The following is a 12,393-nucleotide window of genomic DNA, read 5'->3' on the forward strand; positions in this document are numbered from 1 at the left end:
CTGGCTCTCTGCCCCAGTAAAGTTCTGTGGTAGCTATGCCATCAGAACAACAGAATTGCGCTGGAGTGGAACCGGGACAGCAGTATGGAGTATGGACCTAAAAAAAGCAAGCCAAGTGAGCTTCTCGGTAATGTACTGAATGCCACCTTCATCCCAGCTATTGGGAATATTCAGCACACTTTGGAAATTTAACTTGAGATTCTGAAAGTGACCTAAGGGATTTGGATGTCCAATTCCCATTAAAATGAATGGGAAGTAGGTTTCCTAATCCTCTCATCTGAGATTTTCAAAGCTGCCTTTCTGTAATAAGGCATTTCACATTTGCTGGTGATCTTCAAAGATTTCAGCAATGGCTATAAAGAAAACCCTGTTAGGCGTAGGTTTAAAAGGGAACAGTTATTTCCACCGTGGTCTGCATCTCCTTACTGAGACCTTTGTCATTTATTACATGATATAGCCTAGGTTACTCCCAACTTTTTGAGACCAGAGACTCCATGCAAGGAATGAGGATTGGTTTGAATGGGTTATCCCAAGGCAAAATGAGTGTGGATTGAACTGCTTGGCTGTTGTGCTTGAAACCAGGCACAAAATCTCTCTCTCTCTCTCTCTCTCTCCTTTCATTCTATTCTCTCTGTCTCTCTCTCCCACACAGACCCCCAAACAGAAGTGTTTTTGAATGCTGTTTGTGGAAGCCACACCTTGCATGTTATCCCTCCATTGCAGAAAGGCAGCAAAGTCTATGGGCTGTGTACAGGACTGTGCTTCCGGCACTTTTGTGTTTTAATGCCAGCTCTTCACTTGCCTCACTGTATAGTCTTGCAAAAAGTCACATATGACCAGTGACTGGGCTTCCATGGCTGTGCAGGGAGGGGCAGACAGAGCCTCCTGCATGCCCTGTACAAAGGCCAGTCAAAACAGAAGTCCCGGCACTTGAAGGAGAGCAGAGACTGTTCCTTGTGAGCATGCCTGGAGAGTGCACATCACTAATGTAGGATGTGTGGACTTGTGGGGATGCTTCACATACAGACTGCAAACTTCTCCTATACACCAGGAAGCAGGGGTTAAATTGTGCCTCCCTGAGCTTTCCCCTGGAGCAGTGTGCCTCTGCACTGCTCAAGGCTGAACCCTAACAGCTCCTGACCTTGGAGTGACTGTACCTGAAAGGCACAATTTAGCCCTTGACCTCTCTGGGCCTGATTTTCAAAAGTGCTGCGTACCCACAACTCCAAAGGAAGTCAGTGGGAGCCATTGGTGTTCAGTATCTATGAAATCCAGGCCTTATGTATCTGTTCCCCTGTCTTTAAAATGGGGATAGGACTTACTTGCCTATAGATTTGTGTTAGGCTCCAAGAGCTATGTTTGGCCAGAGCTTTGAAGATGTAAAGTGCTAAATATTACAATAATTAAGTTTAATGGTGTCCCAAGAAAAGATAACGCCTGTTCCGAACTACAGGATACCATACCTCATTTTGCCTGTCTGTGTTACACTTCGTTTTTCCTAATTTTAAAATAAAAAAAGAAAACAATAGGGAAGTGAAAATGTACGTCCAACCAAAAAACTGTGAGGCATGAGAAACTGACGTAAGGTCATTGTGGCTGGCCAGGAGCTTGAAAATTCTGAGTATGGGGCCACCCAGAGCAGAGGGATTATAGTAGCTAATCAAGAGATTTTCATGTTCACACTATGGGAGAGACATCTCCATAGTATAATATGCGTCAGCCAATCAGAGTGAAGGAATCTGCATACTGTAAAATGATGGAAATATAATTGTAAATGATTATGCAAAAACAGACACATATACCAATGAGAGTAAAGGAAACTGCATAACTGAGAAAAACAACAGCTGTGCGTCCATAAATGTGAAAAAACCCTGAACTCTGATGGACTGAGTCAATCCCATGTCAGTACTGTTTTCCATAATACATTTTTATGAAGAGAGAGTAATATGAGAGCGCTATGTAAATAAATGATAAAAAAGAGATACAAAGGAACGGTAAGTCTCAGTCTGAGAGTAACCACAACTGTAGTATAAAAAGTAATGGCATGTAGATAGAAAGGAACAAGTTTCACTTACTGAGAAAGAAAAGCTCTCTGAAAAAGCAATTTGACAGTGGAACAGCTGCCATGAGAGGGCATTGAGGCTCCATCAGTGGAAATATTGAAAAACTGAACTCACTCTAGGCAACAGTGATACTAAAAAAGGGAGAGCTACATAAAATAGACTATATTGGTGAGTAAAATCAAATGTCATAAGGGAAGCCAGTTATGTTGTTGAAAGGAGGTAGTGCCCTGCAGTGCCTAGATGGTGCAACAACTAGCAGCGGGAAGAGACAGTCTGCCTCTGTCTGTCTGTCTAAAGGCTTGTCTACATATAGAGTTATTCAGGAAGAGCGTAGACAAGTCCTAAGAAAGACTCTGTTGTCCAGCCTCTAGCATATAGATAAGGACTAGATGATGACCTGAGGTCCCTTCCAAGCCTGATATTCTATGATTCTATGATTGTCAGATATAGAGAGATCTGACATTAAGGGGCAGCAAAACCCATCTGTCAGTCTTCTACGTTGTCTTACAGCTATTTATTATTATGAGATTTTTCTGCTTTGGGACCTGAAAACCTGTGGAACGGGACTCATGTGGATTCAGTGTAGTAGAAAAATTCCCAGCCCTTGTGTTGAAAGCCCTGTTGCGAAGCCGACATGCAAGAAGAAAGAATTAAAGTTGTTTTGAGAATCCAGCCTCCTGACTTTAATACAACTAAATCCTCACCTTCTGTGGTGCAGTAACACAATATTGTCTACAGTGACATTCCCTAAAAGGAAAATGGGGATTTGCATGAAACCACTTCATAATAAGCTGAGTGTCACTGTATCATCCCACCTGCTGCCTCTCAACTCTCGCAAGCCAGAGGAGCAGCTCCACCATCTTTTCTCCACAGCCCCGACCCTTCAGAAGCACCAGCGGCTCTGTCCTCCCCTTCACTCCTGTGCTTTACCCTTCCTTCAGTGACTAGAGGAAGGTGGAAAGTGTCCTGCCAACGTCCCTAAATGCTGTGAAAGCCACAAGGTTGACTTTTACAAGATGTCCCTCCTTAACAACTCCACTTGCACATCTTGAAAATGTTCATTCTCTTAGATGGAAGCAGCAGCTGGCTAGATCGCCTCTCTCCACTGATTACAACTGTGATTACATCCATCCTTCCCAATTGTGAGAAGCAAATGGCCAGTGGACTGTGCGAAGGATTAGTTGGGGTAGATAACTTCTGATAAAGCACTCATAACCTACCTGATAAGTGCTGAACTTAACAATGTAACCCACTTACATGGCAAGCGGAGGAAAACTTCACTCTGGGCCAAAATAATCGTGCAGTTTTTAGTTAGGGAAAATGCCCATAAAAGTCAAGTTTCAGAGTAACAGCCGTGTTAGTCTGTATTCGCAAAAAGAAAAGGAGTACTTGTGGCACCTTAGAGACTAACCAATTTATTAGAGCATAAGCTTTCGTGAGTCAAGTCCTACTCATTATTCCCTTTGCACTTTTAGCAATGGAAGGATTTTAGATCCCAGTATCCTGGCCAAATTCCAGCATGGGTAATTGCGTTCTGCCTACTGAAAATTCCCAATAGTTGCTTTTTCTTGGTAATATAATCTTTGTTTCTTACCTTAAAGCTTAGTTTATTTTGTTGGGAATGCTCGCTCCTGGTTGCAGAATTCCACCCCAGAGGAATCTGCAATTTGGTGGTGGGTGAAGCAATGGCTACCTGCATATACAGATGGTTGCAATCCTGTAAAGTGCTTTGAAGCTTGTGACTCTTATAATAATAACAGTAATATTCAGACATGGATCAGCTTAGGGGAAAACATGCCCTTCTTTTGATTTTAGGGAGGAGGGGAAAATCTCAACTAGCCAATATTATTAGTAAGCAACCTATTTATGCTAGGCAATGCTACCTGAGTCTCTGGAACCCACTTGCTTCCTCAGCTTGTACTTGTAAAAATACCCTCAGATAACCTGGTGCACAGTTCTGCCTATTTTTTGGGCAAGTCTCCAGAATTGACATATTTTGCATTATTAATTCATAAACTAAGAATTGAAATACTGAGCACTTTCATCCAACTGTCTCAAAGTGCTTTATAAACACCAGTTGAGTCAAGCCCAGTGAGGGTAGTATTTACTTTACAGATTTGTAAACCAAGGGACTGAGAGGCTAAGAGACTTGCCCAAGCCCATACAGTAAGATAGTGGCACAGCACATGCTAGAATCCACGATTAAGATATCCAGAAATAGTTAGCTAGAGTTGGGCTCCTAAATCCTTTTCTCAGTGCCTAAATATCTTGCCTGATTATCAAAGGGGTTGAGCACCCAGCAGCTCCCACAAAATTCATGGAGGAGCTGCTGGGTGTTCAGCACCTTTGAAAAATCAGGCATGATATCTAGGTAGCGAAAAATGGATGCTAGGAGCCTAACTGGGGGCATTTCTTAAAGTCTTGCCCAGGAGTCTTGCCTCAAGGTTTCCTTCTTTAACCACTGGACAACATTCCCTCTTTTCATACATCTCTTCTGTGTTTACTGCATCATGAGTCAGAAAGAACTCCTTTAAAGGAGCAATGACAAATCAATTCAATTTAGATGTAGGGGAAGATTATAAAGTAGCAATAGACTCCAATACAAGAAAAGCCATTTCACACAGTTTGTTACCAAACTTACGGTTTCAGATCTATTTTTACAAGCAGAGAGTGGGATGACTTGAGAGAGCAAGTTAAAAATATCACATGGGGGAAAGAAGATCACATGGAGTGAGGAGATAAAGTGAAAATAAAACGCTGCTGCTTTCTTTCTTTCTTTCTTTCTTTCTTTCTTTCTTTCTTTTCTTTCTTTTTAGCATCTGTGTGAAGTGTTTGTCTTTCACTGAGTTACATGTTTACATAATTATATTGACATCTCCTGTCCTCCAAAATTGAATTTCAGGTTTAAATCTGTGAACCATTCCCTCTATCACACAGCAAATCAGTGTCTGAAAAGTGTCTGTGAAGCACTTAGAAAATACAAGATGTGCAACTTTCTGATAATTTGTATTATAATACACCTTGCTCTATAAGGTCTCATGCCCTAGCATGACCGGATTTGACCTCAGAAAAAAACAACTAAATAGAAGAGTGAATTCAATAAACCACATGAATGGAACATTACATTATAGATTTCAAACTCACAGGAGTCAGGCAATTGAGATTTAAGGTTCCTATGGCAACCCAAACTCCCCTCTGTGCATGTGCCGTACGCACTATGCTTGTCTTTTCTTACAAGACTGACCGATACGGGGCAATGGGACATACTACTGGGCAAACGTGTTAATAATGGAAAACCGGTAACTGTTGTTCTTTGAGATGTGTTGCTCAGGGCCATTCCATTCTAAGTGTGCATGCACCCACGTGCGTGGCCATCAGAGATTTTTGCCTTGGCGGTACCCGTAGGGCCGGCTGTGGCGCCCTCTGGAGTGCTGCACTGATTCTGTGCTATGTCAGCCCTATGCCCTCTCAGTTCCTTCTTGCCGACAACTCCGACAGAGGGGCAGGTAATGGGAATGGACATGAACAACACATTTCGAAGAACAGCAGTTATGAAAGGTAGGTAACAGTTTTTTTCTTCTTCGAGTGCTTGTTCATGTCACTTCCATTCTAGGTGACTCACAAGCAGAATCAATGGAGGTGGGCTGAGAGTTCACAGTCTTGCCGCACTGCTCTGCTGAAGTCAGCATTGTCTCAAGCCTGCTGGGTCAGCACGTAGTATGACATGAACGTGTCGACGGACAACCAGGTTGCAGCCCGACAGATCTCTTGGATCGGCGCCTGCGCCAGGAAGGCAGCTGATGATGCCTGCACTCTAGTTGAATGAGCCATCATGATCGCTGGTGAGGGCACCCTTGCCAGCTCGTATCAGTAGCGGATGCAGGCCGTGATCCAAGATGAGATTCTCTGGGCTGACACTGGGTAACTTTTCATCCTGTCATCTACAGCAACGAACAACTGTGCTGACTGACAGAAAGGCTTTGTTCTATCAATGTAGAAGGCCAGCACCCATCTGACGTCCAAGGTATGCGGGTATGTGCCTCTGTGCCAGGCACACTAGGTGTGGGGCAGGCAGAATCCAAGTGTGGAGGGGCTCAGTTTGGGGGGATCCAGGTGTGAGGTGAGAGGATTCTGTGTGGGACAATCTGGGTGCAGGCAGCTCAGTGGGGGAATCTAGGTGTGGTGGGATCTGGATGCACAGAGGCTCGTTGAGGGTGTGGTTCCAGGTACAGGGGCAATGGGACGCTGTAGGGGCTTCCAGGTGAAGGTAGTTGGGGCTCAGTAGAGGGTGTGGGGGGTCTCAGCTGGGGAGTCTGGGGGAGTGGGCCTTGGTGGAGTGGAGGGTCTGAGTGCAGCTAGTTGGGGGTCAGTAGTGTGGGTGTCTGGATGTGGGGCTCATCAGGGTGGAGGTTTGAGTGCAGGGAGGCTCCAGATGCAGGGGTTGAGGTTCAGTAGGGTGGGGTTTGGGTATGGAGGGCTAGGGGGGTTCTGGGTCTAGGGGGTGAGGCTTGGCAGGGGTGTTGGAGTATGAGAGGTCTGGATGCACGGGGGTTGGGAGGATGGGGGAGCAGCTCCTGTACAGTGACCCCTCCCCCCACAGCTGAGGAGTGATGTGGGGCAAGAAGCAGGGGAGGATGCTGAGCTTCCTGTAGCTGGGGTGGGGTCTGACACAGCCACAGCCACTCCTTGCATGGGAAGAGGAAGTCGCATCCTCTCCTGCTTCCAGCCCAGCCGACTAGCAGCTGATCCTGGCTCAGGGTAGGAGCCACTGGCTGAGGTGTCTCTAGTCCCATTGTGATTTACCTCTCCACCGGCTGCTCCAGATGCCTGAAACAATATACCTGCGCTGCTAGGGAGTGTTGTGTGACTGCTCTTGCAGCTTCCTTTTGCTTCCCTGTCAGAAAGTCATTTTTCTGCGGGGAAGCAAAGAAATCTGTGGGGGACATAGCATCATACCATCCCCTCCATAACCTTGTCAAGCTCAGTCTTGAAACAAGTTAGGTATTTTTCCCCCCACTACTCTCCTTGCAAGGCTGTTCCAGAACTTCACTCCTCTGATGGTTAAAAGCCTTCATCTAACTTCAAGCCTAAACTAATTGATGACCAGTTTATATCCATTTGTTCTTGTGCCCACACTGGCCTGTAACTTTAAATAACTTCTCTCCCTCCCTGATGTTTATCCCTCTGATGTATTTGTAGAAAGCAATCCTATCTCCCTCCTTTGTTTCATTAGGCTAAACAAGCCAAGCTCTTTAATTCTCTTCTCATAAGGCAGATTTTCCATTCCTCTGATCATCCTAGTAGCCCTTCTCTGCACCTGTTCAATTTATTAAACATGGGAGACAAGAATGCTCACAGTATTCCAGATTTCCAGCTAGGGTCTGCCTCAAAGCCTACTGAAGTCATTAAGAGTCTTTCTATTCACTTCAGTGGGCTTTGTATCAGGCGAAAACTGAGGTTAGCGAAGAGTTACAGAATACAGTCCAGTGACGCAGCGTGTGATTGTGTACTGAAAGGTCCTATTTCATCACATCTATGCCAGGGGTAGAGTTAAACTTGCCATAACAAGACGAACTCTGAATTTATTGGTTTATAAAGATTTAAATTATCAGGTTTAACACTGAATTAATGTGTGTGTGTTGAGTTGGTGTTAAGGGAATATTACTGCTTTGCAATTGTTTTTCATAATCTTCTTTTCTCCGACCCTACCAAGCAACAGCAATGACTGACAGCAGGATGACCCCATCTACACCACAAAGAAAGCAGGAGGCAAAAGAACTGAATCAGAGCTAATATGGAAGTGTCAGCCTCCCCACTTCAGCGTGAGATATTCAAAGCTGTATTACAATGGCAAGGTAGTGCACTCCCCAAGGTGAAGGAGTATGTTTGGATGTAGAAAGGTACTAGAGAAAACCACAGCAGACAGAAATACTGGTAAGCAGTTTTCCTTTGTCATCAGTCATTCCCTTCCTATTCTGCCTAGCAACATCAATGAATGACATATGTATTAAGCAGAGACTCATGGGGAGTGTGTTTGTGAGGTGAGAGCGTTGTGTGTTAAAAAGCTGCTTGAATCACTTTCTGACCTACAGTAGCAGTCAGGTCCAATGGGTTGCGCCAAACAGAAGGTGTGGAGGTGACCAAGTGGGAACAACAGGAAGAAAATATGGCCCAAAGATGGAACATAAGAAAACTCAAATGTTAGCTGGCATTGAGGAAGCCTAAGGGGTTGTAGTTGCCCGTGCCTGAAATTAATGAACATTCTCTTTTCCCCTATAGGTAGCTGACCTCTCTTTCCCCTGTAGGTAAACCAGACAAAGTGAGTGGAGATAGCTCTCCACCCAGAAGAGGCTCGAACAGGTGCTCACTTGTCTGTTCAGAGCTCTGCTCTCTAGTCTGGTAAGAAAACGATGGTTCTGAAGCAGAGGTCCCCAAGCTGGCTGGGCGAGGCGAATTGCTTGGAGTTCCAGGAGGCTGACGCTGAGATTGTGTTCCCAAGAGGAGTGGAAACCCTGAATGGGAAGATGACCATCCCAAGATACTAGCAATAATCAGGACACACAGATTGGGTTGCAGGGAGGAAAAAGCTGCAACAGCTGTTGCAACATGGGGTGAATGGCACCACTATGCAAGAGGCGCTCAATACCAAGAGAAGGAATATTTGGCAGAAGAGAGGGAATTTTCTGGAGAGGATAGAGAGGTGTTGAAAGAGGACCCTGACTGGGACAGAGGAAGAAAAATGAGACATAGCAAGTGATCCCTGAGTCTCCTAGCAGGGACGAATATGGGATTTCTACCATATGATTATACCAGATACTGTAGTCCTTGTCCACTCACCACAAGCATTTTAGCAGGGAGGCCTGAGGAAGAGAAGGCAGGTCCCAGCCTAGGATGAGAAGAGTCAGATGCAGAGAGGGAAATGAGGTGCAGGCCTGAGGAAAAGGGGCCACAGATTTCCAAATGCGGCCTAGATAAAGCCCTGTAAATCCTGTCTAAGAAGACTGGTCCCCAGAAGGGATGAAAGAGGAAGGCAGACCCATTTCCCCTGAGAAAGTTACAGCAATGGAGAAGGCAGAAGTTTTCCCTTTGTGTGCAGAGGGGAATGATGCAAGCCATACTGACTGAGGCAGCACCAGCGGAAACACCACCAGAGGGAAAGGAGCTGCTTAAAGCATTCTGGAGAAGGGGCTGAGGCTGAGAAAGCCAGAGGACGTCTACAGAAAGAGATGTGCCCATTATAGCAGGGCTTCCCTGACTCACTGGGAGCCAGGAAGCATCAAGGAACTGCAGCATCATCTTCTTTCTTGCCACTATTTGGGGTCAGTGACTTCTATAACCTTCTTCCAAAACTCATGATCATATGACAGGCTGCCATATAGATTGGTCTCTCTGAGGTCCACTGATATCCGGTCTGTGTACCGAGTCTTCGGTCTTCCTCTTGGTCATCTTCTGTCCACAGTCATCGCAAGTGCCATCCGACTGATGTAGCTCTCTGGTCTCCACTGGATATTGGCCATACCCACATAGCCTAGACTCACTCGACTTGTCTTCAGTTGGAGCAACCTGCATTAGGCCCCTTAGAACCTCATTTTGTTTCCTATCATGGAGAGTCCAACCATTTGACCATCTCAGCATCTTCATTTCTGTGGTGGAGAGCAGCCTGATTTCCTTTATTGTGGTTGGCATGTTTGTTCTGTACATTAAGATGGGTCAAATGACAATTTTATGCACTCTACCTTTTACCTGTATTGGCATCTTTTTATCAGAGAACTGGGTTCAGCTTCCACATTTGCTCCACACAGCTTTAATACGATGCTGGGCATCACTCAGAAGGGCACTGATCTAAGGTATTTAAATTTTTTCACTCTTCTAAGTTCTCTGACTGTGATAACCTTTTATGGTAAGTCCTCCTCCCTCAGTTATCCTAGCCTCATCTTACTCATGTTCACTCTTGGCCCAACCCACTCAAAACTATTTTGCCACTGCTCCAAGTTGGCTGGCAGGGTTTCACAGTCTTCCACTGATGACTTACTGCTAAGTGCGAACAGCATGTTCTGAGGCAACTCCCTTTGTGTATTCTCACGTATCACATCCATGACAACTGTAAGCAAAAAGGGGCTGAACACTGACCCCTGATGCAGGCCAGTGTGCACTGGAAATTCTCTCTTGTAGCTCCATTTAGTTTGGGCTACGGTAGTCATTCTGTCATATGTACCCCGGATAGGACAGACATATCCTTCTGGCGCTCCTCTCTCATAAATTGCACTAAACTAGTTCTGTTGGTACATGCCCATTCAGCTTTTTCAGGTCCACAAAAACCACGCAGTTGCCACCTCTTTTTTCTCTGAACTTCTCTATGAGGATTCATAGCGCAAATATGGCATCAAATGTGCTCCTTCCTGGCATGAATCCATACTGACCGTTCCAAATGTCAACCATTCTGTGCAGATGCTTTTCAATAAACTTCTCCCACACTTTCAGACATAAGCCATCAGCTTAACTGGGTAATAATTAGCACACAGTGAACTAGCTCCTTTATGTTTAAAAATAGGCACCACAAAGCTTTACGCCATTCACATGGCATTTTTTTCTTAAGACTATAACTGGACTTATAAGACATGTAATGCCTTCCCTTCCCAATGACTTCAGAGCACCCACTGGTACTTCATCGGGCCCAAGTGCTTTTCTCCTTTTTCATTTTCCTAAGTGCCTCTGGAACCCTTGTCTTGTGTATGTAATCTGTCATGCTCTGGTTTGGTTTACATGTTCTTAATTCCTCCCTTGGATTCTTCTGATTCATCACTCTTTCAAAATAATCACACCGAACTTTGCTGATTGAGTCAACATTCATTTGCAATATACCACATTCATTTGTAATATAAGCAAACACATTCACATCCTTTGTCATTTTCTCTCTTGCCTTGGCAACTCTATCGATGGTATTCTCTCCTTCATGTCCTCCCCTACTTGATTATAGAGGAGGCCATATTTTTAGCTGTTGCAACACTTCCTTTGGACTCCTTTTTTGCCTCTGTATGTGCCATCTTATCACAGCTCAAACCAATAGCCTGCCATTTTTGGAAAATTATCTTTTTTCCCCTTCAACGGATTCTTGAACTTGAGGATTCCACCACCAAGTTTCCCTTCTTATCCTTTTTGGCACTGGTTTCATCGCTCCTCAGACTTCATGTACTGTTTCCAGAAAAGAGGACTTGAGTTTGGACCAACTGTCCTCCACACCTCCCTATGTGTCGTCAAGAAATCTACACATTATTCCTGGTTTGAAGTGTTTTTAATTCCTGTCTTTACATTTCCTCAACCTAGTCCTTTCTGGTGCCCAGAGGTTCCGGAGCTTCCAAGGTCTCTGCATTCTGAAGGCAGAAAGGCAAGGTCTGTGCTGTCTCCCAATGCACTCATAGGGTGTTACCTTACAATAGATTATTCATGATCGGTCTTTTCTTATTAAAGGGAAATAGATTTCAGTCTTGTTTCCTCTAATTTTTCCCACGCATGTGTGGAATGAATTTTGTTATGCGAGCCAACATGGAGGTGATGTGTCACACATCACCTCCATATCGTTGCACATAACAAAATTCAAGTGCTGGGGGTAGGGCTGGGGGTTTTGGAGTGTGGGAGGCGGGATCAGGATTGGGATGTGGTGGGGGGTGCGGACTCTGGGGTGGGACTGGGGATGAGAGGTTTGGGGTGCAGGCTTCCCAGGGGCTAAGGCAGGGAGAGAGGACTCCCCACAGCAGCACCTGGTCTGGGTGGGGGAAGAGGCGCCTTTCCCCTGGCTGCGGCAGGTCCGTGTTGGGGCTGGCAGGGAGAGGTGCCTCTCCCTGGCGTGGCAGGTTTGGGGCTAGGGGAGAGGAATCTCTCCCCGCTGCAGCCCTGAGCCCCTGCGCGGAGCTTAATAAGCGGTCGCACAGCTTAGAGGGAACTTAGAGGTCTTGTGTCCTTTATTGGCATAAGTTATGATATGGATTTCCCTCTTCTGAAAGTGTGTGTTTATGATCACTAAGCCAAGTGCCAGACAAGTCTGTAGGGCCATTTCTCCGCCCACCCCCCCACCACTCCCCATGAGTTTCTGGTTCCAATGTCATGGTCTCCGTGGACTATTTCATATCCAGCCTTTGCAGTTATTTTAGATCTGTTCTGATAATTATCTTCTCATTGGATGGTATATTTCCAATAAGGCACAACAACTCACCAAAAAACCTCCTCTTTCAAACCTCTCATACCTGTGATGCATAGTCACTCACTATATGGATCTTACCTCTTCCCAGCACATTTTAACACATCATTTGGCCCAAACTTCGGGTAACCTCTA

The 12,393-nt window shown here is 45.3% G+C and overlaps 1 protein-coding gene across 17 annotated transcripts in view; it reads right to left on the bottom strand.

Annotated features, from left to right (window-relative positions):
• The window catches only part of TSPAN11 (tetraspanin 11), a 219,821-nt gene that overhangs the window by 73,579 nt on the left and 133,849 nt on the right, over positions 1 to 12,393 (bottom strand). For 7 of the 17 annotated variants that reach the window (XM_073314376.1, XM_073314456.1, XM_073314366.1 and 4 more), the window contains one exon: positions 3,658 to 3,756. The exons of the other annotated variants lie outside the window; for them this stretch is intronic. In XM_073314376.1, the coding sequence (XP_073170477.1) occupies positions 3,658 to 3,756 (99 nt within the window). The remainder of the gene's footprint in view (positions 1 to 3,657; positions 3,757 to 12,393) is intronic. 17 annotated transcript variants of the gene reach the window in all.

The sequence above is a fragment of the Lepidochelys kempii genome, chromosome 1, assembly GCF_965140265.1.
Source record: "Lepidochelys kempii isolate rLepKem1 chromosome 1, rLepKem1.hap2, whole genome shotgun sequence".
NCBI lineage: Eukaryota > Metazoa > Chordata > Testudines > Cheloniidae > Lepidochelys > Lepidochelys kempii.